The 24,525-nt window shown below is 48.0% G+C and overlaps 2 protein-coding genes and 1 non-coding gene across 6 annotated transcripts in view; 1 reads left to right on the top strand and 2 right to left on the bottom strand.

Annotated features, from left to right (window-relative positions):
• Positions 1–1,555: 1,555 nt before the first annotated feature.
• LOC134552676 (mucin-2-like) lies at positions 1,556–15,585 on the top strand. The gene is made up of 9 exons (XM_063401478.1): positions 1,556–1,919; positions 4,859–5,419; positions 6,755–6,890; positions 8,747–8,835; positions 10,466–10,529; positions 10,899–10,987; positions 12,100–12,212; positions 12,645–12,801; positions 14,883–15,585. The coding sequence occupies exons 1-9, from the start codon at positions 1,865–1,867 to the stop codon at positions 15,032–15,034; spliced, it is 1,416 nt and encodes a 471-aa protein (XP_063257548.1). The 5' UTR covers positions 1,556–1,864; the 3' UTR covers positions 15,035–15,585.
• Positions 15,586–18,575: 2,990 nt separating this feature from the next.
• NSD2 (nuclear receptor binding SET domain protein 2) overlaps positions 18,576–24,525 on the bottom strand; it is a 97,680-nt gene continuing 91,730 nt past the window's right edge. For all 4 annotated transcript variants that reach the window (XM_063401474.1, XM_063401475.1, XM_063401473.1 and 1 more), the window contains 4 exons: positions 23,655–23,796; positions 22,925–23,031; positions 21,912–22,116; positions 18,576–21,017 (listed from right to left, as the gene is read on the bottom strand). In XM_063401474.1, coding sequence (XP_063257544.1) covers positions 20,752–21,017; positions 21,912–22,116; positions 22,925–23,031; positions 23,655–23,796 — 720 coding nt within the window. In that variant the 3' untranslated portion in view covers positions 18,576–20,751. The remainder of the gene's footprint in view (positions 21,018–21,911; positions 22,117–22,924; positions 23,032–23,654; positions 23,797–24,525) is intronic.
• LOC134552977 (small Cajal body-specific RNA 23) lies at positions 23,941–24,071 on the bottom strand. The gene has a single exon (XR_010080995.1). It is a non-coding gene; the product is annotated as a small Cajal body-specific RNA 23 (non-coding RNA).

Here is a 24,525-nt window from a genome sequence, read left to right as displayed (position 1 = left end):
GAAGGGCTTTAATGCCCAATTTGCCTTTCTCTTCCATGTGTTGGGCTGAAAACTCACTGTGAAAGTGCTGCCACATCCAGTTCTGAACAGCTTTTCCAGTGTGTACAAGTGCTGTAGCTGCTCAGCAAATGTGTGACTTGGTTCTGGGACTGGGGAGTGTGGGAAAGCTCCCCACTGAGCAGGGATGTGCAGCTTGTGGGATGGAGGGCATGATCTGCTGCCAGCTTCCCTAGCAGGATGAATCTCACTGGGTAATTGCTGGCGGTGTTTTACCAGTGCACAGAGCTGCTCCATCCTGCAGATGCTGCTCCTGCAGAAGTTGTCTCTCACTGCAGAGCCTCGGCCCTCTGGAGAGTGGATGGCCCTGCACAGATCTGGGTGGAACAGGTTCTTTACGGAGACTGAGATCAAACATCCTGTGCAGAGACTTGTAAAACCTGTCAAGCCAAGCAGAGCAATGTCACACTGAGAGCTCTCCTGCCTGCAGGGAAGGGGCAGCCCTCTTCCCACCCCTGCCTTGTCCAGAGCCACTGGCAGTCGCTGTGAGGGGCTGCCAGGGCTGAGCCCTTGAGCCTGATGTCTTGCCTGTGATCACTTTGTACTGTGATCACTCATCAGTTCAGGCTGAGGTTCTGTCTGACAGTGCTGGGAGACAGCTGGTCACAGTCTGAGCTGCACCCACCAAACTGGTGGTACCAGAGCAGAGGGCACTGCCCTGTCTCTGTGCAGCTACATGAAGCAAGATAGATAGGCAGACTGTCACTGCCAGAGACAGGAGGACAATAAAGTGCCCCTGGCCCCAAAGTGACCCCACCTGGGCCACTGTGAGGAAAGCCTGAGGGTTTGTGTTAGAGCAGGCTGGGTTTGGCTCATCATGTTGGGTCCTATTGAGGATCCTGGAGCACAAGGGACACGAGCAGTGCACAACAGTGCCTGATCCCTCTGAATGTGCAGCTGTGGGGGCTGCGTGTGGAGCATCCACAGTCCTACATGACCAGCCCTCTGTTCCCTCAATTTGGGCAAAGATGTGACATGTGAAGTGTGGTATTCAGCTGAATGCTAAAGGAAATCCTCTCACAGTGAGGGCTTGGCAATGCTGATTGCTGAACAGTGGGGGCAGAGGGAAATGGAGCATCTTTCAAGGGCTGCAAGGTAAGAAAAACATGGGAACCTCTGTCCTCAGGTGGCCCAGCAGGCAGTACAGACACTGGAACTCATGGAAAATGGGGTGGGGCCTCATGAAAGTTAATGCCCCCGTCTCAAAATCATCATCATCAGACTCTATGAGCTTGATGCATCCAGCTGGATGCCGTGGGGGCAGCGGGGGAGGAAGGGGAGTGAAATGCTGGTTGGGAAAGCTCTGTGCTCACCAGAGGCTGTGTTCTGGTTACAGCACGGTTGGCCTCAGTTAAAATGGGAACCCTTTGGGGGTTGTTTTTCTCGTTTCTCTTCTCTCAGGAAATCTCGTGTGTCTGAAAAATGAAATCCTCTCACTTGACGAGGTCACGGGGCGCTGGCCCGCAGCCAGGCCGGGTTCCCGCGCTGCTCTGCCCTTCCTCCCCGGGAGCCCATCACTTCCTCCGGGGCGCTCCTCTCGCACGGGTTTCTGCGTTCTGCCAGGGGAGAGCTGCTCCTCCGGGTGCCCGGGCTGTGCCCGGCTCCGAGGAGGCCGCGTCGCCTCCAGACCTGCTGCAGCCTCCGAATATAAACCCCCCTTTGTTGGGGAGAGGTTGCCTTGACTGAGCCGCATGATCAGTCAGGTGACAAAATTGGGCACAGAAGCGGAGGAGAATGAGCGGCTGGGTGAGGAGGGCATTGCTGCTGATCCTGCCTCTTGACAGGCTGCGTTACTCCTCAGGGAAAAATGAGTGCCTGGCGCTGTCCTCTGCTGTGGAGCCTGACCATGGTGTGTCTGACAGGTGAGGCCTCCACACCGGCTGAGCACAGAGGGGGTGAAGCCATAACGGGACTGGGGCCGCCCTGGCCTTCACCAGGGTGGGCCGGGGCTGTGGGCAGGGCTATGGGAAAGATGAGGGAGCCCTGGCCTTCACCAGGGTGGGCCGGGGCTGCGGGAAGGATGAGGGAGCCCTGGCCTTCACCAGGGTGGGCTGGGGCTGTGGGCAGGGCTGCGGGAAGGAAGTGTTGAAACACAGGCGGTGTTGGAAGTGGGATGCATGAAGTAAATACAAAAATTTGCTTTTACGAAAAGAAAAGATCAAAAGGAGAAATAGAGGTGTATTACTCTGCATATTGAGGATTTGCAGAGGCTTTATCTTAAACCCCGAGGAGCGGGATGCCTGTTGTTGGTAGGTTGGGAAAGATCAGCTCTGTATCCTTCCCTGACACCCTCAAGGCTCTTGTTCATACCAAGGCACCACACGCAAAATAACTCATCCTTCAAGTTCCCCTGAAGGTAATTTGGGTGATTCACAGCACTCCTTTAAAAAAAATACTATAGAAAGCAAAATTGCTGTTCCATGACAGGCAGTGTAAATGCAGGAGAGAAAATGGTTTGTCTGATGAAGCTGAGGTTGAGTTGTTTTTCATACCTGTGACTGACTATAACTGGTAAAACACACAAAGACTTTAATAGTGATCAAAGTATTTTGTTTTCAGCCTGCTGACTTCTTTATTTCTCCAGAAGTTGTTTAAATTATTAAGAAGTACTGGCTACCAAGGGTTATTGATGGCTACTGAAGTTTTGCAAACAACTCCACTACTTTTGGTAATGTGTTGTGGAAAACTACTTTCCATTGTAAAAAATCCCTCTTAAGAGCACCACCATTGGACATTAAAACAAATCAATGAAACATATTCAACTAAAAAAAACCCCAAAACAACAGAATTCATCCAGCTGTGGGCAGTCCAAGTTGTTGAAACCTCTGCAGTGTCTCTGCCTGGCAGAGTTGAGCTGTTGGGGACAGAAGCTGTGGAAGGTCAGACTCTGATCTCAGAGGTCCTTCTGAAAGGCTTTCCCTGGGAATTTCACAGCACCCTTAACTTACTGCTAGTGTTTAAGTTAGGATTAGTTTAATGGATCTCAGGACTGACTCAGTTTGTTGCCAGAGGTGAGGAAAAGCAAGCAGACTGACTTCAACCCCTAAGGCAGGGGAGTAGGTGAGGGGAATTGTGCATTTTGGTTGTGGGTGGAAGTTCTGGGTGGCCACAGTAGCAGCATCCTCTGTGGGCACTGTGGAGCTGTTCTCCCTACCTTGGATCAATGCTGGCACCTCTGTCCCTTGGATTTGAGCCTGGGGCAAACCAGCATGTTACAAAATGATCACTGTTAGATTTGGTGTCTCTGTTTTAAGGCTACAGCAAGATAATGAGGCTTAGTTCAGTTGGTGCTGAAGACTATTGGCACGGTACTAATAATGCCAGAGTTGTGGGTTTGATCCCCATATGGGCCATTCACTGAAGAGCTGGAGTCCATGATCCTCTGGGTCCCTTCCAACTCAGACTATTCTGTAAATTCTTTAAAACCTGGGCGGTGGCCCAGATGGCTGGGTACTCATCTGCTTTACTCAGTAGTTACACCAAGATGAGTTTTGGCACAAAGCAGGCAGTCAACAACTGGAGGGAGCACTCCCAGCAAACTGTCTCCATGTGATCACAACCTTATAAAGATTCTTTTATCCACTGTGCTGATCCTGGTGCAGAACTTTAACTGGAGCTGCCATCAGCTTGGTCTGCATGTTGATGTTCATACCATGGCACTGCTGAGCTGTGGTGCCCACAGTGCCTGGCCTTGCATGGTGGGTACAAAATTGAAAGAGAAATTAAAGGTGGAGGTGAATCAGGGCTGGGGTGAAGCCTGCAGGGATGTGGGTCTGACACCTGACAGTTTGTGCTGTCACCCATCTTGTCACCCTGCCCGTGTCCTTCCTCACCTACTTCCCACTGTCAGGTGTCAGCTGCACTCTTTGACCTCTTTGAAAATTTCATAGGAGTCCTTGTGTTTTCCATGCCACTGGGATGGATTGCCAGTGGGGCTTAGCAGGTGTGTGCTGCTTGAGAGAGCACTTACACCCTCACTATCAGCTCCATACTGGTGCTCTGTAAGCTTGGGTGTTTTCAGAAGTTGCAGTAAGCGTTGAGTAAATCCCTGCCCTGAGTTCCTCAACCCAGCTGCTGGCACAGCTGCTGTGGCAGGAACTGTCTGTTTTGGCTTTGCTTTTCTTCCTTTGCTTGGTACTACACTGCCAAATTAACAATAACCTGCTGCTTTCCATGCTCAGTTTCATGGGTCTCCCCTCTGTTAGAAAGTGGAGGACATCACCCATGTCTGTGCCAAGGGATGTCTTCCACCAGCAGATGCAGCAAAACAACCTGAGCTCCTTTCTGTACGGATTTCAGCAATCCTCACTCTGAGGAGGATTTCAGAATTAAAGCAAGTCTTGGCCTGCAGGTTCCCTTCTGGTTACTGGATGTACCACCAGAACAGCTTAAAGAACCCCTGAGCCCGTGTCTTTTCTTGGCTGATCTCTTTAAGGGTGATGGGATAAAGCAGTCAGCTACTTGACAAGCGTCTTAAATCAGATTGCATAAAGAGTCTCAAGGAGCTCTAACAGAACTTTTTCAGGCAGTTCTCACACCCGTGAGTCAGACCTCCCAAACATTGGCATCTGCTTATTTGTGGCCTCATGGACTCATTTATTTCCTTGGTCAGTCTCTCATGGGCCAGACATGCTCAGATGCTGCCTCAGATCCTTGCTCTGTAGTGGAACACAGCAGAGGGGAGCTTCTGGATATCAAACAAGGACATATGGTTTAAGCTGTTGCTAAAGACTTAAAAGAGAAGCTGCCATTAAAGAGAGAACAATAATTCAGCCACTGATTGTGTTTTTTCTTCTCTTAGGTATTACTTTGGGCCAGACAACCAGCACTGAGGCTCCAGCTGCATCCACCCCAGCACCTCCCAGTGCAGCCAGCACTGAGGCTCCAGTTGCATCCACCCCAGCAACTCCCAGTGCAACCAGCACTGAGGTCGCAGTTACATCCACCCCAGCACCTCCCAGTGCAACCAGCACTGAGGCCCCAGTTACATCCACCCCAGCACCTCCCAGTGCAACCAGTGTCATGGCCTCTGCTGCCCCAGCTGCTCCTGCAACACTCTCAGCTGGACTGACCCCAGCCACTGCAAACCCTGCTGCATCCACAGCAGCTCCATCTGCTGATCCAAGCACAAAAACCCCTGCCCAGACTGTGCCCACCACCACGGGGACCGTGCCCACCTCTGGCAGCAGGGCTGCCTCTCAAGCATCCACAGCTCTGGCAGCCACATCCAGCAGTGCCCCCGTGTCCCCCCCAGGAGTGACCTCCTCCCCTGGGGTCCCCAGCACCCCCCAGCCCTCCAGCTGCAGCAGAGTCAATGTGACAGCCTGTTCCCGCTGCCCCCCAGGGACTGTCCCCACCCAAGGTAAGCCCCTGCTCCAGCTGCTGTGTTAGAGGGAAAGGGATTTGTCAGGAGAGGTGAAGGCAGCACTTGTTCTTGTGTTGGAAGCTTGGACAGGCAGCAGGAGAGGGGCTTAATTCATTTCACCCTTCTGAAATCAAAGATTTGGCCTTTCCTGGCCTTGTGCTGTGTTTTTGGTCTTTCTGAGGTTTCCCCAGTGGGGTGACAAAGTAGTCGGATTGTGACGAGAAGTGTAACATGAGCACATTTTGATTTACTGGCAGAACATAATTTTGGGATCCAGGGCCAAATACAAGGTCAATTTCCAGCTGTCTTGAATGCTTGAAAGAGAATCTCTGCTCTACAGACAGCCTTTTTCCATGGCCTTGAGAAAATACTTGCTCAAGCTCTGCTGTGGTCAGCAGTGCACAATATAACCTTCCCCAGAAGTTATTTGTTGTAACGTGGTTGGATTTTGATTTCAAACCAACCCATCCCACAAAAAAAAAATCTCAAAAAAAGAAAACAATCCTCCAAAATACAAGCCATGTACTTTTTGCTTATTCCCTGCACGGCAGGGCACTTTTTAAAAGCAGCTCTGATGCTTTAGTGTGAATCTGCAGAGGGCAGGAATTATGTCCCACCTCCCTTTTGTGCAGGATCTTTGACAGGGCCTTCTGCTCTTGCCTGTGTTGATGGTGCAGCTGCAGTAAATCCCACCCAGTTCCTCTGCGTGGCTGGGATTGGTTTTGTGGAACAGAGAGGGGTAGAACTTGCCTGCTGGGAATGCCATGGCACGTGTGCTCAAGGAAAAGCTGTTGCTGCTCAAGGCAGATCCTTGACTCTGAGGCTTTACTCATCAGTTCTGCTTCCTACAAGCTTCAATTATCAGTAATCTAAAGAAGTATATTGGTTTCCTTTTTGTTTTGTGGTTTTTTTTTGTTTGTTTTTTGGTTTTTGTGGGTTGTTTTGGGGGTTTTTTTTGGGTTTTTTGTTTTGTTTTGTTTTGTTTTGTTTTTTAAAATTTTTTGTGTGTGTGTGTGTGTGTGTGGTGGAGGGAAAACAAAGAAAATTTTCCTGGCCCCTCAGATTAAAGAAGGAAAAAGCAGTCAGCTTAATTACCGGAGATCCATACTGACAGCCTTGACTCCTTAGATCATCTTTTGGCTGTTCTGCAGCTTGGTAACAGTGGACAGCAGCATAATTAGCATAAACATTGCAGTTTTTACCATTTATGAGGGCCTTGCCACAGGAACTGCATCCCAAAGCTTCTGTCTTTGTGGAGTGACCTGTCCTGGCAGACACGGGGGTTTCAGTCAAGCCTTGCAATCCTGATCCTGACTTTCTGTTCCAATTTAGGCACCTTGAGCTGCTCGTGCTGCACGGAGGGCTCGTGCACAGCCCCCAGTGCCTGCAGCCCCTGCCCAGCAGGCCACTTCCAGCCCCAAAGTGGGCAACCCTCCTGCCTGCCCTGCCCCCAGGGCTCCTACACCAGGTGAGTGGCTGAGCCCCTGCGCCTGGGGACTGGATGCTGCACCACAAAACACTTCCCAGCCAGAAAAAGCTCTTCCTTTGGGCTGTAGGGAAAGGACTGCCAGGGTTGTTTCTCAGAGTTTAAATTCTCCTCATCAGGAAACCTTGGTGTGGATATCCTTGTGCTGAGGGCTGCCCCTCTGTGGGCTTCCCTTCTTTGCCCTCATTCCTTCTGTCTGCACTGAGGGAAGATGTTGTTTTGTGGTGGGCAGACGCTTGGGAGTGAGGTGTGGGTTCATCCCCTCAGCTTTTCTCTGGGATGTGTCTGACCAACAGGCTCCATCTCCCTGCTCTGCCCAGTTACTTTCTCAATCCCTGTTTTCTTGCCCCCAAGGCATCTCATTACATTTGGGTCTCTGGCATCCCAAGCAATACCCTCAGCTGATGGAGAGTGGAAAAGCTGAGAAGACATTCCAGCCAGGAGCCCAGTCTTTCAATTCCACCAGGCTGCCCCATCCAGGGATGCTGTACAAGCGTCCTCTGGCAGCAGGGACATTGCATGTGCTGCTCTCTCCATTTCCATCGGGTGTTCTCTTGCTGTATCCATGTCTGCAAACAGTGAGCTGTGTCCTTTGTGTGGTGACAAGGACAGGAGGGGTGGTAAGAGCCTCCCAGGACTGTGCCCATTGCAGAGCAGCCCCATTTGCATCAGTTCTGGGCAATGGCAACAAAACCTGGCTGTAGGGAGGCTGACCTGGCTTTGCAGTTTGTTTGAGCAGCCCCTGAGTTTGAGGTGCCAGCAGGATCTTCCTCTGTGCTCCCCTCTGTGCTCCCCTCTGTGCTCCCCCCTTGCATTTTGTGCTGTGAGGATCTGCCTTAAAACTGTACCCCCAAATTGCTTTAAAAACCAGCCGGGGGCACACAGAGCTGCTGCTGCTGGGATGTGGAGAGGGCAGGCAGCAGTGCTGGGTTGTGCCTGAGCAGGGGCCAAACGTGGGGGATCTGGAGGGGGTGCAGTGTGTGCATGGCCATCTCCTGGTGCCTCTCCAGGGCTTCAGTGGGACCATTTAACATTTCTGGAGGATTTGGCCTCCCTGCAGCTTCGAGCGGCTCTGGCTGTTGCAGGCCCTGCGTTAGTTTGTTTTCAGCAAAGCATCTGCTCTGTTGCCAATTGGTTTGGGGGGTTTTGGTTTGCTTTTTCTCTGCAAATCTCATGCAGCCCTACAGTTTCTGAAAGAATTAAAGAGTATGTCCTTGTTTTCCTCCAAAGCATCTCTGAGTATGTTATCAAATTTCCACATGTACTTGTTGAGGGAGATTTGGCTCTGCTAGTGATGAATGTAAAATCTTCGTCTTTCCCTGCCTTTACCTCATGTCCTCCCCCTCCTCCTGGAGGTCTGACATTTTGCCTCTCTTTTCCTACAGTCCCTGCTATTTAAGCTCAGGGCTCTCACACATCACTGCCTGTGGTTTAGGTCCTTTTTTCAGCTCCTGATTCCTAACAATGGAGCAGGTCCTTTTGAAATTTCTGATGGATGCTGAACAGCAAACACCTTCCCTTTTGCAAGAGTGGATTGAAGAGTCTGACTTTAAGCCAATGGTTTTAAGCCTGACCATAGCATATTTTTCAAGACCTTCAATTCAGACGGTCCCTTTCCATGTTGCCCACAGGCACAGGGCATCTCTAATGTTAATAATACAGAAAACTAGAAAAGTTTAGGTTTTTTAGAGGACCTTTAACATTCAGGTGAGTCCAAACGGATGTTTTTCTTCCTGGACTCCTTTTTCATAATTGCTCTATTTCTAGACCAGTCAGTGTCATGTTCTGCAGGCTTGGGTGACCTCAAATTGTGTTCCACTCTGCTCCTTCCCTCCCAGCTTCCCAAGGAGCACCGTGTGTCTTCCCTGCCCACCAGGACATTTTGCTAATGAGTCTGGGGCTGCAGCCTGCAGAGCCTGTGAGCGAGGTAGGCTTTGGTCTGTGTTTAACCCAAATGCATTTTCATCACATGATGCTTTTTCCAGGGGCCAGATGCAATTACCAGGTAACTTAAAAGCACCGAAGGGTAAACAGGCTAAAAATAGCCCAGCAGATCTCTTCCCTGTTCTGTTGTTATTAAAATGAAAAGAGCAGATCTCAGCCATGCTTGTTTTTGCAACAAGTTAATGCTAACTCTGCAATGAAAATCAGAAAAAAAGCTTTATGAAATTCATTTTAGTACAAGGTGGGGGCATTGTCAGGAAAATAAAATATTCTCTATCTCTGATAGCAAAAATGTGTCCAAATCATCTCTGTTTTTGTTTAAGCAATCTTCTGCAGTCTGAATATTAAGTGTAATACTCTCCTTATTTTCCACACATTAAAACTGGGGTTTTCAAGAGGAGCTGCTGTGCACCTGGCTAATGCCACCCTAGCCTGGTACAATATGTTTGCAGATGGGGAAACAGCATGTGCAGAACAGAACAGCACTTACTTATTCAAAACCCTAATTAGCACATGCAGTGCAGCAGCTCCTCTGCACCCAAAATGGGGTCCTGCTGAACATGAACAAGTGTTCCTTTGGAAATCCACCCACCGAGCTGCTGGGCTGTACCCAAACCTTGGCTGGCACTTGCTGAGATTGGGAGGAACAAAATCTGAGTGGTGCCAGCCATGGGGTCTGTCACTGCCCTTACTCAGCAGATTTGAACACTGTGTCAGACAGCAGGGGAGTCTGTGGGGGTGGCCCCTAAATCCTGCAAGTATAAATGTAAAAAGTTCTTTTTTCCTTGCAGGGAGAGGGGAGGTGGGTTTGGTTTCCTCCTGCTCTGCCACAGCTTCTGCTGCCTGGTGTAAATCTAGGTTTGAGATCTTACCCCCACCACATCCAGCTCCTCTCTGAACCTTCCCTCTGTCCCATGTGGGCAGGGACTGTGGTGTGCATCATCAGGCACCTCCAAACCCCCCTGAATTCCCCAGTGCTGCTCTCTCAGCTTTCCTGTTGGTGTGCTGGGGCTCTCAGGTTGGGTCCTGCTGGCCCCTGGGCACTCTGGGGCACTTCACTGCTTTTTGTGCTTTGGGAAGGGTCTGTACCTGTCCTGCTGCCCATCCTGGTCCTCGTGGTGCAGGGAGGGAGGTGGTGGGTCCTGTGTCCTTCCTTTTGCAGGGCAGAAGATGCACCCCAGACTTCTGGGCTGGGGGAAGGCCTGGAAGGGCTGGGGTGGCCAGAGAGGTTTCTCTTGGCCAGAGATCTGCTCCAGATGAATAACTTGGGAGCTGGCACTGGGATCAGCTCTTCCAGCTTCATTCCAGTGGTGCTGGGAAGGGTGACAGGTTTCCCTGTGTCCTTGGTGGGGTCAGATGTGACACCAGGGGAATCTGCTGGAGCCCTCCATGCATCCCTCAACGTGGCAGAGGGCAGCAGGGAACTTCCATTGCTCTTTCAGGGCTTTTGACAAATTAACCCCAAATATCCTGCATTAACCCCTGAAATGCCACCTGAAGCGTGTTGTGGGGAGTTGTTTGGCTGCTTGTAAAATGGACATGAGCAAATACTCAGCGATGTGGGGCAGAGATGCAGAGGCAGGATCCTGAAGCCTTATTCTTCTCTTTTTCAGGCTATTTTAGCTCCAGGCAAAATGCAGCTTTTTGTCTGCCTTGCCAGCCAGGATCATTTTGCAAGTAAGGAGGCTCCTGGGGTGCAGGATTTAGGTGGACAGGGAGGGGGGGTTCTTTTAGCCACTGAGCTGGAACCAGCAATGTAGTGCCCAAAGACAAGTCCCCTGCCATTTCAGCTCTAGGAAGGGCCTTCAAGCAACCTGATCAAGTGCCCCTGACCATGGCACGGGGCTTGGAATGAGATGATCTTTAGGGTCCTTTCCAACCCAGACCATTCTGTGATTCTGTGTGAGAAGCTGCACTGGACACAGACACCCACAAAAAGGTTCCTGGTTGACCCTGGAGACTGCAGTTTGTAAGAGCTGGCTTTGGTGGGCAGGGCTGGGGGTGGAAGTGCTCATCCAGCGTGTCCTGCCTGCTCTCCCCTCCCAGCACCAGCAGCTGCTCGGCCTGTCTGCCCTGCGCCGGGGGGCAGGAGGCTCCTCGGGAGGCGTCGGAGGGCTGCCAGTCCTGCCAGCCAGGTGAGTGCAGAATCCTGCCAGGTAACTGCAGAGTCCTGCCAGCCAGGTGAGTGCACAGTCCTGCCAGGTAACTGCAGAGTCCTGCTCACTGGGTAACTGCAGCCAGGAGAGGAGGCTGTGCCTGGCTGGGAGCACTCAGCTCCAGCTCCAGTGGCTCATTCCAGACTCCCTCGTCCCACCCAAGGGCTGCAGGTGCCCTGCAGGGCAGAGCTGTGCCCTGGCAGGGAGGGATGGTGTTGGTTGGGTTTGACTGGGTGCTGGTGGTGGCTGTGCCTGTGTCAGTCCTTCCTGCCAGGCTGGTTGGTGTTAGAGCTGTGCTGGCCTCTGGCATGCCAGGGAGCCCAAGTCTAGAGCTGGGTAACAGTGCCAGCAAAAAGGATCTTTGTTGGTGGTGGTGGCTCTGCTGAGGAAAGCACAGCCTTGCCCTCAGAGGTGATGTCCTGCAGGGCCAGCCTGGGGCAGAGGGACACGGGGAGGGGATGTGAGGGCTGTGGCCGTGCTCCTTCCTGTGCTGCCTGAAACAACAGCAGGGCAGGCAGAGCTCGGGCAGAGCACTCCAGCCACTCCCATGGTAGTGGGCAGCCTCCAGCCTGGACACAGCACTGGGAGTGTCTCACAGCCAGGCTGCATTTTAAACATGCAGGAGAGCATTTTACCACTTTGAGACTTGGAACTTCTGTGACCTGCCTCTCCCACAAAGCTTGGGAGACTGAGCTGGGCTTTGAAGTCTGCTCAGCAGGTTTCAAAGAGCTGGAAAAGGTGTTTGAATCCAGAACTGGAGAGGATGAAACACTGCTGACCTCCAGCTCCCATCTTCCCTCTACATTAAAGCCAGAGCTCACTACTAAATCCTCTCCCACGTACTCCTACTCACACTGCTCTGTTTGCCGAGGTGTGACCCCAAATATTCTTCAGTCCCTCTGTCCCTGTTTGTTCTGTTCTGACCCTTTGCCACCGAACCAGGAGCAAAGTCCAGGCTCAGCTTTTGTCATGCACATGAGCACTTAATGCTCTTTCTCCCTGTGGCTTTGAAAGCTGATTCATCCATATGCAATTGTAAAGGTCCTGGGGTTTAATCTCAGACCTTAATATTGTGCTTATTTGCTATTTAGGTACATTCAAAGGTCCAAGTGACAACAGATGCAAGGTCTGCAGGACAGGAGAGTACCAATTACAGCGGGGCCAGGAGAGCTGTGACCTGTGCCCAGAAAACCACTACTGCCCTGTGAGTGCCCAGCAGCTGGGGCAGCCTGTGCTAACCAGAGTGGCCCATGACCAGCTAAATACGCTTCAATTAACACTTTTTGTTTGTTTGTTTTTGTAATCTGACCTTCCCTTCTCTTAAACATATACAGGGCTCTGATGCAGGGAGATGATTAAAATTATGACTCCAGGAGCGTGGCTTTGTGCCTGCGTGCTCTGACTGGGCTGTGAGGGGATGGTGTGTGCATTAATAGGGGTTTGAGTATGGATTGCTGTGTAACAACCTTCTGCTCTTCCCCTTGCTAAATACTGCAGGGGCAGACACGGCTGAGTTTAACGATGGCAGGTTCATGCCTTTAGTTATTTTTTCCCCCTCATGCTAAAATGTTACCTCCCCTTGCCCTGATTGCCCTCTGCAGTTTGTTGGTGCTGAGTTAGTTCTTCTCTTGGGCAGAGCCCAGATGTGAACCCGGTCAAGTGCCCTCCTGATGCCTTCTGCCCCCGGGGCAGTGTGGAGCCCACCTACTGCATGGAGCTCTTCCTCTACAAGGCAGGGGACTCCTGCCAGCTGACCCCTGCCACTGTCATCGTCCTGGCCACCTTCTCAGCAGGTGAGTCTGCCTCCTCTCTGTCCTCTGGTGAAACCAGGCACCCCTCTGCAGCTCTGTACTGAGCCAAGCCCTCTCTGGGTGGTGTATTTTGTGTTTCTGGGAAGCTGGATTTCCAATGAGAATCCTTCTGGCCTCTTTCAATGTCAGTGCCAGTCCTTTCCCTTGCTCTGAAGGAAGGTGGCACAGTGCTGAACGCTTCTTGTTTGTCCCTGGGAGGCAGGGGGTGTGCACAGACCCTCATACAAGGATTCCTTGGCTGCACAAAAGTCAGAAAAAGGGACCATTTCCTTTTGGTATGAGACTTTGTTTCCTGAAAGCATTCCTGCCTTATGTCATGCCACAGCATCCAGCAGGATGGGGAGCTGCTGGCTCGTAGAGTGTTGGTTGCAGTGATGCCAAATGCACCTTGTATCCAACAGCCAGGATCTGCTGAGCGTGGGGAGCATCCCTCCAGAAGCCACCTGCTGTAAATCAGCTCACTAGGACAAGCTAAAGAGTGGATGAGCTTTTCAACTGGAAAGCTGCACCATGAATAATCATTCCAAAACCATGAATATGCATTTTTAGTCTTAGGAAGGAAAAATAGAGTTCTCTTGTTTTTAATCAAAGTTGGGGGGAAGGTTTAACCAGAGAGTTATTATGAAAATGAGCAACTATTACTGCTGTGGATTGCAAACAGGGCAGATGAGAAAGCTAGGAGGAGAAATCTGTCTCCTGTGCCCAGAGAGATGAAGAGAAACCCCAAAGTGCCACTTACACTACCAGAGATGAAAATCTTGTGTCAAGAGAGCCAAGTCATAGAGATGAGTAAGCCATCAGAGGATAAAGAATATCCAGCAAGCCTCGTATTCACTTTCTTGTTTCAAGTGTATTTTATGTCCTTCCTGAAGACCCATTCTCCACTTGGCTCACTGCTGTTAAAAGGAGAGGAGAGATTAAATGCCTGTGAAACTCACCAGAGTGAACAAGACACAGCAAAGCTGCTTCTCCAACAGGAAAGCAGCGTTCTCACCACACTCATCCCTCAGCAGCTGAGGAGGGGACTCCACAAGGACAGCAGGGTCTGCAGGAGCTCCAGCAGCACCCTCTGACTGCTGTCTCCACGGGGCTGGAATGCCTGGTGGGAGCAGACAAGGGTTGTTCTCATGGCTTGGAGCCATGAGAAAGCTCCTCCACTGAGCCCTTATCCCCTCATGCCAGGCTGTTGTCCAACAATCTGCCAAAACAGACGCCATCTGAAGCGAGTATTAATTTGAAAAAGTAGATTAAACTGAAATATATGAAAAGACTGCCCAGAGAGGGACAATGGCCCATTAACCAGCATTTGTGATAAACAAGTCTGAGGGTCAGGGAACAGCATTCCTGCCTCTCCCAGGGCTTGCTGCAAAGAGAGGGAAAGGAAAGAGCCCACGCAGGAACCCGCGTGTTTCACGGCTGGTCTCACAGATCAATGTTTACCATGAGCCTGTCTGCTCACACAGCCCAAATTTGGGTGTGTTTGTCTGGCCATATTGCATCACAGCGACAGATTTGTGCTCTTCTGCTCAGATCAATTTTCTCTGACGATGCTTCTGCCAGAAACAAACTAACAGAATGTCGCCATACGTGAGATTTGCCAATTACTTCCATGTCTGTGCCCAATTCAAAAGTAATTTTTCCTGACAGTCCTGATCTCAGTCTAGACTCAGAGTTAATCTACATTAGTTACTTTTGCTTCAGTGGGAGTGCTGCACAGAGCAAACTAATTTCTCAAAAAGGTTCTTCTGGTGGGGTCTGCAGTGAGTATGATGCCAAGTGGAGAAGGAAGAACAGTAAATGGGATAAAAGCAAGTAACTGAATTATTTCAAAACTTGTAGTTATTCCTTGCAGCTTCTTGAGTTAAGCTGTACTGAAGATAAGCACTGTTATTGCTAGTGGAACCTTTTTTTTCCACCTCTTTTTGGAGAGGGGTAGAGTATGTAGGATAAGAAACCCCCTTATTTTACCAGAAGAGAATACCTGAGTTGAGAAGCCTTGGAGCAAACATCACCTAACCCTTTACCTTCCCACCTGTGAATAACTGCCATTCCTTTCTTTCCAGGTGGAATCCTTGTTGTCTTTCTAATAATTCTGAGAAGGAGGCAAGAGCATGGCAAGAAGTCCCTGAAGCAGCTGTTGCTGCCCCGGGGCGTGGGAGGACACCCCACGTACGGGGGCACGGAGCACACAGAGCCAGTCTATGCTGGCTGGTAGCACAGGCCAGCAGCAGCCACCTGCCTCTTTCCCCTGGGCCAACACAGATGTGGTTCTGGGCAAGGTGTTTAACCATGAGCAACTTATTTCTGTATAGCTAAAACCAGTGCTGGGAAATAAAGCTCCGTCTTTGAGTTGCGGCTGCTTGTGTAAAACAACCCAGCTCCCTGCTCTGCTGCACTGGGCTGAGGGGAAAAGTCTTCCCCTTCCAATTCCTGGCTTTGTTTGCAAGTTAACACTTTTCTCCTTTCTTCAGGGGGAAAAGCCCTCAAACAGCAAACAATCATATCTGTTTCTCCATTTTAACAGTTCAACAGAGTGAGGACTGACTGCTCCAGTTATTGAAGTCTCTTTGATACAACACTCACTTCCACCCAACACAAACTAACGTGAATATCCCTCCTTTTAATAATAATGCAATTTTTTTATTTTGTTCCCCATTCTCAAAATTTTAGCATAAGCACAAGTCAAGGGAAGGGATCCTAAAGCCTCCCCTTCCTTTCAGCTCTGGGCAAAGGTGCAAATAAAGTAATGGTTGATTCCTGGACAAATACATGCCTTTTGTTTCCTGCTGTCAGATGGTGCTTCAGGCTGGAGCGACACAGGAGCAGCTCGGTGCAGGCACACACAGGGTGTCCTGCACTTTTCTGCATGCTGAGGAGAGGGGCCTGGAGGCCCCTAAATGCCTGGGCAGAGTTCTGTCCCTGATCCTGGGCACTCCGTCCATCCCCCAGCCAGGAGAGCAGCACGAAGGGTTTGTACCTGTCTGCTGTGGCACTCCAAGCCACTGTGCACCTAGCCCAGTTTAACCATCTGGGTACACTAATGTGATTTGTATTTTGCAGAGATGATTTCTGTGTGTGGCTGCTTGACTCTTGTTGTTTGCTTTATGTCCCCTATGTTTTTCTCTGGGTGATGCTTAGCCAGCATCCCAGGCACTCAGAGATGCCCATCACCTGTACTGGAGCCAGTGTCAACTGCTCCATGAAACCAGGACCTGTGGCCTCTTAACCTTCCCCCCTTGTTTTCCTTTTCCTCCTACAGTGACAGTCCCACACAGGTGCTGTGTAAACCCAGCCCAGCCAGCTGTGACCCTGTGTCATTGCTGTGCTTCACCAGCCCTCCATGGCCAGCAAAAACAGTGTCTGTGTCAGCAGATCCAGGACTTTAAATGACTCTGCACAGAGGTGGGAGCAGGTGTTACTGTTCACTTCATCCTGCAGCAGCAGAGATGGATGAAGGAACCCAGCTGTGGGGGTTAAGTGGTTCTTGCCCTCAGCTGCTCATTCTCCTTTCCCCAGGGAAGGTGTTCCAAGTGTTTAAAAGAATTTAGGAAATACATCAGCTCTCTGATCTCTCTCGGCTCTGTCAGGTGAGTAACTGGGGGGAGGAGTGGTACATCAGCCCCTGTGGGCAGGCAGCTTGCCCAGAGCTGTGGCTGCCTCGTCCCTGGAGTGTCCAAAGCCAGGCTGGACAGGGCTTGGAGCAGCCTGCTCCAGGGGAAGGTGTCCCTGCCCATGGCAGGGTGTTGGAAGTGGAGGCTCTTTGAGGTCCCTTCCACCCCAAACCATTCTGTGATTCTAATTTGGATCAGCAGCAACAGGGATGGTGCCTGCAGCCCTCCCCCCTGCCCAGCACGGGCAGAGCTCCCTGCAGCCTCCCACTGCTGATCTAGGAGAGACTTTTTTTTTTCTTTCTGCAACAAGGCTGTGCTTTTCCTCAAGGCAGCAGAGGGACAGTCTTGATGCACAGCACCAGGTGAGCTCAGCAGAACTATCAAAGCAGACATCTGAAATGCTTTCTAAAAAAATGTAGCTGCTGTCACACATGGGAGACTCCACACGTGATGCCAAAGCAGACCCCAAAAAAACTGAAAAAGCCAAACAGTCAAATTCAGACCCGACCAAGCAGGACCAGCATTTGTGACAGCAGAAGGATCCCCAGGGAGCAGTGCTGGCTGGGCTGGGTAGCTCCAGCTCAGTGTCACAAAAGCCTGGAAAATTATGAGCAACAGAGAGCAGCACTAGAAAAACAGGGCTGCAAGAAATGTCAGCATTTCTGTGATGAGCAGCAGTGTGAAAACAAGCGACAGCACAATCATTATCACCTCCGTGGAAGTGCAGAACAGTATTTCCAGGGCATCTCTCAGGAAGGCTTGGAGTGTTAAGTTTTCCCTAAGAGAGAACAAAGCCCTGTTCCCTCACTGCCAAACCATGCTTGCTTAGCATGTATCAATTCCACTTTTTTCTTTAAAGAAAAAAAACCCAAAGGTGCCAAAATAAGTATATAGAGCTGTTTTACAAAAGAGACTTAGCAACTTCTTAAATAGCTAGGAATAAAATTCAACATTTAATAAGACATTGAAGTTTCTCAAGCAGTCAGACATGGAATAATGAGATTCAACAATGTGGAAAAATCCCATTAATATGTCTTTCAAGGTATTTTGCTTTTCCAAGTAATTCAAATAAAAAACCTCCTAAAACCTGACCATGAACACAAAGCTATTGAACAAAACAGACATTTACTCTGATTATTTTTCCTAGGTTGTATGAAAATACATCTATAACATACTCAACTGAAAATTGTTTCCATGCTTGCTCATGTGATAAAAGAACAACAAATTCTGAAATTGGCTGTCACATACCTAGCTTTTTGCTAGAAGAGGAAAGACATTTTGCTACTTTGATGGGCAAGACACAAAGAACATCATTTAAGGCCACATAATATGCCACAGTTAATGTTGTTTAGATTAATTTATAACAGAAAATCCTTCAAGTTGCTGAATGCTAAAAAGTATTGAGTTGCATCATGAGAAAGCTCAAGTCTTAAGGGTTGTTTTACCTGGTGTTTGAAGAGTGGGAGAAGGAAAACAATGTCACAACTTTTGTCTTATTTTTACAACAAAACTTTAGCCCGTTTTCCCAGGCTGCAGAGCAAGGTACAGAAGCCTTCATTACAATGCACCTACACCCCACCTGTCCTGGTACAGAAACCAAACTCCTCCCTGATCACCACCTGAGTGCCTGAGCTCACGGGCTTACGTGGCCAGAACGTATCCAGGGAGATTTGATCCACATTCCTCCTCAGGATCAGCCTGCAGGACGTGCCCAGCAGCTGCAATGAATTCCTAGGAACTCACAGTGAACTCCTGCTCTGCAGTCTCAGCGATGCAGAACTCTGTGGGCCCAGAGGGTCGAGCAGGAAAGAGCAGGGAGAGGTAGAAGGAAGCAGAAGGTCGAAGAGCCCCTGCTCAGAGCTGTTTGTGTGAACTGAGAGTCTCTCTGTCCCCACAGGCACACACAGGGGTGGCTGTGCTGTCCCTGCCGTGCTGGGTGTGCTGTGAGCCCCATGAGGGGCTGTGGGCTCTGCCTCAGCCCAGGGTGCTGTCACTGCAGCACTGCCTGCAGTAACACACAGTGCAAGTGGGGATCTGCCTCTTAGGACATCACTGCTCCAGAGGGACAAAGCTGTTACACCTACACATGAAGGGGAAAAAGCAACAAAACAACTAAAAAAAAATCAACAAATTATGAAAGCAATGGAATGTAAAGGAAAAATTTTATAATAACTTATTTAAAAGTATTCTTACAAAGCCTTCCTTACATGGTATAGTATTCAAATAATGGTCCCAATGACATCAAATTCCTTCATTTTGTTTTAAAGCAATGAGGAAAATATTTCCACTTTACTACCTTACCTCATTTTCCTTCCCTTGAAACCCAATATTAAAGAAACACTCATCATATTTTTTGCTTTTGATTTTATGCACAGGACTGTTCTTCAGCCCCATGGCAGAGAACAAGTTTCCCTCAAAATCAATTAAAGAATCTTGAATTTTAACTTGAGTGCAAGGCTTGGCATACAATTTTAAAAATTACAAACATGTAACACTTCCCCTGATTTTGAACTGTGCTATTTCTTCAAAATTATTTGAAAAAAAAAATTACCCTGCCAACAGTGTTTATAAAAACTGATTTCAAAAACCAAACCATTTTGGTCACAAAACCAAAACCAAAGTGTTCAGCATAGGGCAATGCAACATTTATAACCTCCTTCAGTTAATATCTTCTAATAAAACCGAAGTTTTTACGTGTTGGGGATAAAAGGGGGTTTTGGTAATTCCAACAACTACATTGAATCCTGAAGAAACACCTTGGGGAAAAACCATACACTTCCATGATACAGCAAGGCTTTGTTTTCAGAAGGGCTACACAGAGTTCCTGCTATTAAGGGCAAACTAAGCTAGAACACACAGAAATGGCTCCAGGGGCCTGGAGGTGCAGGGGTGCTCACCCAGGGTGGCTCACAGGGCACAGCTCCAAACACGCTTGGAATGATCACACACCAAGGACGGGCACTGGGAAGAAAACTGGCAAAAATGTTTTTCTTTACCGTTTTTTCCTAGTTCTAGAATTATTTCCATCAATACTGAGTCTTGTATATTCATCTCACTGTGAGCTGGTGAGGACCTAATGCTAATGGGAGTGAGGAAATCAAAACAGCTTTGCTGACACAACGCAGTGGTGACAGGATAGTCAAGAGCAGAGCTCCTAAAAATGTAACAAAAAATTTCAGTCTGTCAAGCAGCCAGTTTTATAGAAACTTTATCCAAAGGAACAGAGTAAGGCTAAATTTCACATCAAAATTCTTTCATGCTTCTTCAAAAATCTATTTCACTTTTACTTAATTATTCTGAATTTAGTTTTTGCACTTTAGTCAAGTTTCACTTTCTGTTTCATTCATGGGGGTGGTTTTATTCCTTCTTGGGCATTTCTTGCATTATCACAAAGTTGAAAGGCTTGGACTCCAAGCGTTCCAAAGAAAAGTTTGCCTCTGCACTTTACCTGCCATTGAGGGAAAAAATAATCAAGTAATTTTTTCCAAATAATAGCTTTTGAAAGATTTATTTTTAGTAAGACACAAAAATCCTAGAGTATTGGGCCTAGATTGCAAGACAATATCCCTTTAAGTCCAGACCTGTACAGCTCTGCAAGATCAAGTAACTTCTATTTTGCTGGGATGAAATATAGGAAAAAACAGTATAGAAAAAAAAAATCTCCTACAAAGATTCCTCCTCTCTGGTACAGGGCGTGCCTTTCCCACCACGCACCACATTTCTTGGTGGAAGGATATTTATGATCATGATTGCTTAAGAATCATTTCTAAGAGCACAAACCAATTGCTGTGTGTGTGGCTGTGGCGAGAGACGCACCCGGGTCACGACTGGCATTCAAGCACTTGCTCAAAAACACACAAGGCAAGCAAATTTCACTGGGACCACAGACCAAGCCATTTCTTACTCAAAAGGACTTGAGAACTAACAACTTCTTTCAAGGATATACTATTTTAAACATCTGTTGGGTTGACAAATACTATCTCAAAAAAACTATGTTTACGCCTACCTGGTTTGATTTTAACCTACCTCCAGCCTGCAAGTATTTTGGAGGGAACACTTTACATTCGTAACAATTCAAGTGTAACTGTAATGCTGAGTAATAAGTTTGGTTTGTCCTGAAGTTTGCTGAACTATGCAGTTCGTTATCAGTGCAGAAGCAGCAGAAGACTGCTGTGGTTGGCTCAGTGGATTTATAAAAACAAAACAAAAAATCCCCCCCCATTGTAACCTTTACAGAATATACGTAAAATTGTGTCCTTCCCCGGTCATATTCACAACTTATCTACAAGATAGTGTTAGCAGTAGAAACTGCAGTCCATGACTATTTGCATTCAGCTCTCATCCATCTGTTCCTCTTTCTCCTGGGCTTGAACTTGTTCAGTTTTTTGCGGGGTTTCTCAGTCTTCTGAGTCTCAACAGAATCCACCCCGAGAACATGTTCAGAGCAGCATAACTGTCCATTCAACATGGAATTTAGTACTGTCCTGTCTTGGTGCTCCTTGCAGAAAGAGTTTGGGCAGAAGTGGCAGAAAGAAACAGAAGGTTTGCCACAAACATCACAGTGGTGCCAAGGACACTCCCACTTCCCTGCAATCAAAACCAAAGAGTCCATCAGTGGGGAGTAAAACACAGCATCATCTCTTAAAGAAGTTTTGTGTTGTAGCAGCTGAACAAGGCACAACTTTCCTGACAAAGCAAATGACAGCAACTACCGGGGCAGATCTCAACACTCAAAATGCCACGTCATACTTCTAAAGCTCAGCTGGCAGCTGCAAGGAGCAGACCTGACACCCTCTCATTTAAATGCAGCAGTCAGCTCCAGCTAGAAGAAATGACTCAGGCTTCACTAATAGCATTTCACAGAACTCGCAGGCTGGTGGAGCATGCAAACATCTGCTCAGCTGCTGCCTACTCTCACAGCAGTCCCCTCTCTGTTGCTCAGGAATGAGTGGTGTGCTTCACTTACAGCTGCTCTTTTGCCCCAGCATACTTTACCAGTCCTTGTTTGACTTGTTTCTGGGACAACAGGCTTTGCCTGCTTCCCTTCTTCACATCCCACCTGACATGGCTGGAACCAGGTAACTCCTGTGATATCTGGAACTGCAGCCTGATGTCTGCTGCTCTTGGTTTCCCTAGGTGCCTTCTTTCAGAAGCTGCTGCTGTTCTTCTGGCTTGAACTCAAAGGGCTTCATGCATTTCTTAGATATCATCAACTTTCCTGTGGCAGGGCCACAGTGCTCCTACCAGCTGATGTGCTCAATTACCCACATTTGTAAAACAAACCCCTCATTTTGCCAGAGAAGCAGGAGGCCACCATTTTGTCTTCAAATCCAAGAGGAGCTGCTCCCACATGATGCACAAATAAAATTCCTGCCACACAACCCCAATGTTTTCAGGATTACACCCCCGACAAAGTTTCAGTGCAATAACTGAGGACTTGCACAAGTTATTTATACCAGTGTGAGACAAGGGCTGACTCACCAAAAGGACGTTTCACCAAGCCAAGGCAGGAGAGATGATAAGCTTTAGTACAAGATTTCCTGTCACACAACACCAGCTGGCCCCCATCACCACAACGGAAACAATCATCTTCAGATTCCTTCTTGCCTTCATTTTTCGTTCTGCGTCTCCGTGTTCTCTTTTTGGTCTTTTTGCCTTTTTCTTCTGAGGCATTAGTGGAAGAATTCTAAAACAGTAAGATGTAAAACTGTAAACGCCAGTTGTGCAGAAGAAAAACATTACACAGCCTAGCCAAGCTGCTGGCATACCTGGCAGACCGTGCACACAGCCAAAAACCTGACTTGGGGCAGATCTGCCCAGTGCTTCACTGATCTGTGTGGACAAAAAAGCTACACTGACCCTTGTGAAAAGTCATCCTGAAACCAGATCTTCTCCCTACAGGATCTTCCTACTGAAAAAAACCCTTTATTTTCTTGTCACTGACAAAATGTCTTTCAATTTCCAGTCTAATCTACTTGTGGCTAGGTTACCCTCATTATGTACTTGCAGCACCAATCCACTTCAATATCCATTTTTCTCTTCCAGTTGTGAATAGTCATGCTGAAATTACTAAAACCTGCCCCCATTTTTCTTTGAGGAACAGAAAGTAGAATTTCAGGAACTGCAGTTAATGACAGGAAGAATACACCAAACCTTATCCCTATTTCAATCTGACCTCAATTCTGCTGCTGGATTACAGGTTTCAAACTAATCTGGACAGGAGTCATGCAGATAATTTCTTGATATACTTTGGAAACTTTTTTTCCACATTCAAACCTCACATTTTTTATTCTTCCATTCAATTTAATTTTTTGAAATGAATCTTAGCAAAATAATAATACTGTGTAAGGTTTAAATGGCAAAATACAAACTAGAATGTCAGAATAATCTCACTGACCACAGCTAAGCACATTTAGTCAGTTTGAAGCTTCTACAACCCTTCCCCTGACAAGACTGTCAAAATCTCTTGATGTATTACTTGATATATTACTTGCCTTTGGTCTGTCCCCAAGGAATCCACTGCAGTTTGGGGCACCACATTTGCAGACTGTTTTTTCATTGCCCAGACAGTCAAGGTTGTAATTAAAAGTCAGCTCCGTCCCTGAGTGTGAAAAGGACAAGGTAAGAAATTTTATCAAAATTATAGCAAACAAATACAGCTGTTGCTATCTGTCTGCTGGTTTGGCACTTGCTTGTTGATGTATTGTCACAGGATTTTCTCTCTCTTTACTGCTTATAAGCACTGTCAGTGATGAACAAGATGCCCACATATCATGATGTCTTATGCAATTACATTTTAAAATAAATTCATTTGACTTCACAAAACTGTGCTTGTGTCTGGCCTTCACACATATCCATCCATCCATTCAGCTGGGTATGTATGTGTGTGAGCAGGTGTGTACACAAACCAGAAAACAGATACTTCAACAGCCTCCTACATCCACTCCTTGAGCTTCTTATGTTCTTGGGAAAGATGCATTTCAGAGCTCCAAAATAAAAACTTACTAAGGATACTTGCCCTAGAAGCAAGCAACAAAAAGCAGCCATGGGATTCACAATTAAGAAACACTAAAGTAAAAGGCAGATCACAAAGCATCTCCTCTGTGTGCAGAGTTCTCTATAAGAATATTTGCACTGAATCAGTTAAGCCATGACTGTCCCACCAATAAATGCCCAAAAAGTTCAATTTAGAGATGAAACCAAAGCCAGCCCGAGCTGCTGTACCTGCAGGAATGTCACACACAGCAAAGAGCCCGACACGAGTGTCTCCATTCACTGTCCACTTTAGAGTTTCACAATTTGGTTGGCAGCTGTGATTCATAAACCGAGAATAGTTTCCTTTGGGGCCAGCATCAATAATACGGTCCTGGAGAACAAACCAGCAACAGGATGAAGGTTTTTACTCTCCTCCTCACAAAAAAAATATAAAAAACATCCACAGCTGATGTCAATAGCTGCATTCAGAGCTGACATGTTGCCACCCACAGCACACAAGCCAGCTGCTGGTACATGTTGTATTGGAAACTGTAGTGTCCCACGTGGCCTGGAACGTGACACTCCCAAAGCAATACCCGTGCTCTAGCTCACGTTTTCCCAGCACCCATCACAGCCACGTGGCAGGATGAGTGTTCTTGTGAGCATTGTGGTGGGCATGGTAAGGAACCCCCTTCCCCAGGAAGCTTCAAAGCTCAGACCCAGTCCTTTACCATTTACTTTGCATTCACGAAGCTGTGAGCTATTTACAAGTACTGTGCTTCATGGCATTTACCAAATCACTGCATGATTACTTCCAGAGATTACCAGTTTCTCACCAGATTTCTTTCCCCAAATCAGCCTAATTTAAACAAAAACGAGCTCTTGGTAAACTAAAAACATCCCATGCCCACACACAATTGCTCTTAAATTTCTGTCTCCACAAAACATACCAGACAGGAACAAAATAAAATGAAAGTCTTGAAATCGGCAGAACTGTGTTTCTTTGCAGAGCTGCTTGAGAAGGCTTTCCTTATTTATGAAGTATTGTTACAGTTTCCTTCTAGCTGATTTTTATAATGCACATGTGTGACTGTCATGCCTCTGTGCACACACCTCACTG

The sequence above is a fragment of the Prinia subflava genome, chromosome 7, assembly GCF_021018805.1.
Source record: "Prinia subflava isolate CZ2003 ecotype Zambia chromosome 7, Cam_Psub_1.2, whole genome shotgun sequence".
Classification (NCBI taxonomy): Eukaryota; Metazoa; Chordata; class Aves; order Passeriformes; family Cisticolidae; genus Prinia; species Prinia subflava.
Note: the sequence above shows the minus strand (reverse complement) of the source record. Positions and strands in the feature narration are given on the sequence as shown.

Excerpts from the sequence above, each read along its gene's own strand:
- LOC134552676 (XM_063401478.1), top strand. The coding sequence starts at position 1,865 with ATGAGTGCCTGGCGCTGTCCTCTGCTGTGGAGCCTGACCATGGTGTGT. Across the intron at positions 1,920-4,858 it reads GACCATGGTGTGTCTGACAG|GTATTACTTTGGGCCAGACA; the intron begins GTGAGGCCTCCA and ends TTCTTCTCTTAG. Across the intron at positions 8,836-10,465 it reads CTGCAGAGCCTGTGAGCGAG|GCTATTTTAGCTCCAGGCAA; the intron begins GTAGGCTTTGGT and ends TCTCTTTTTCAG.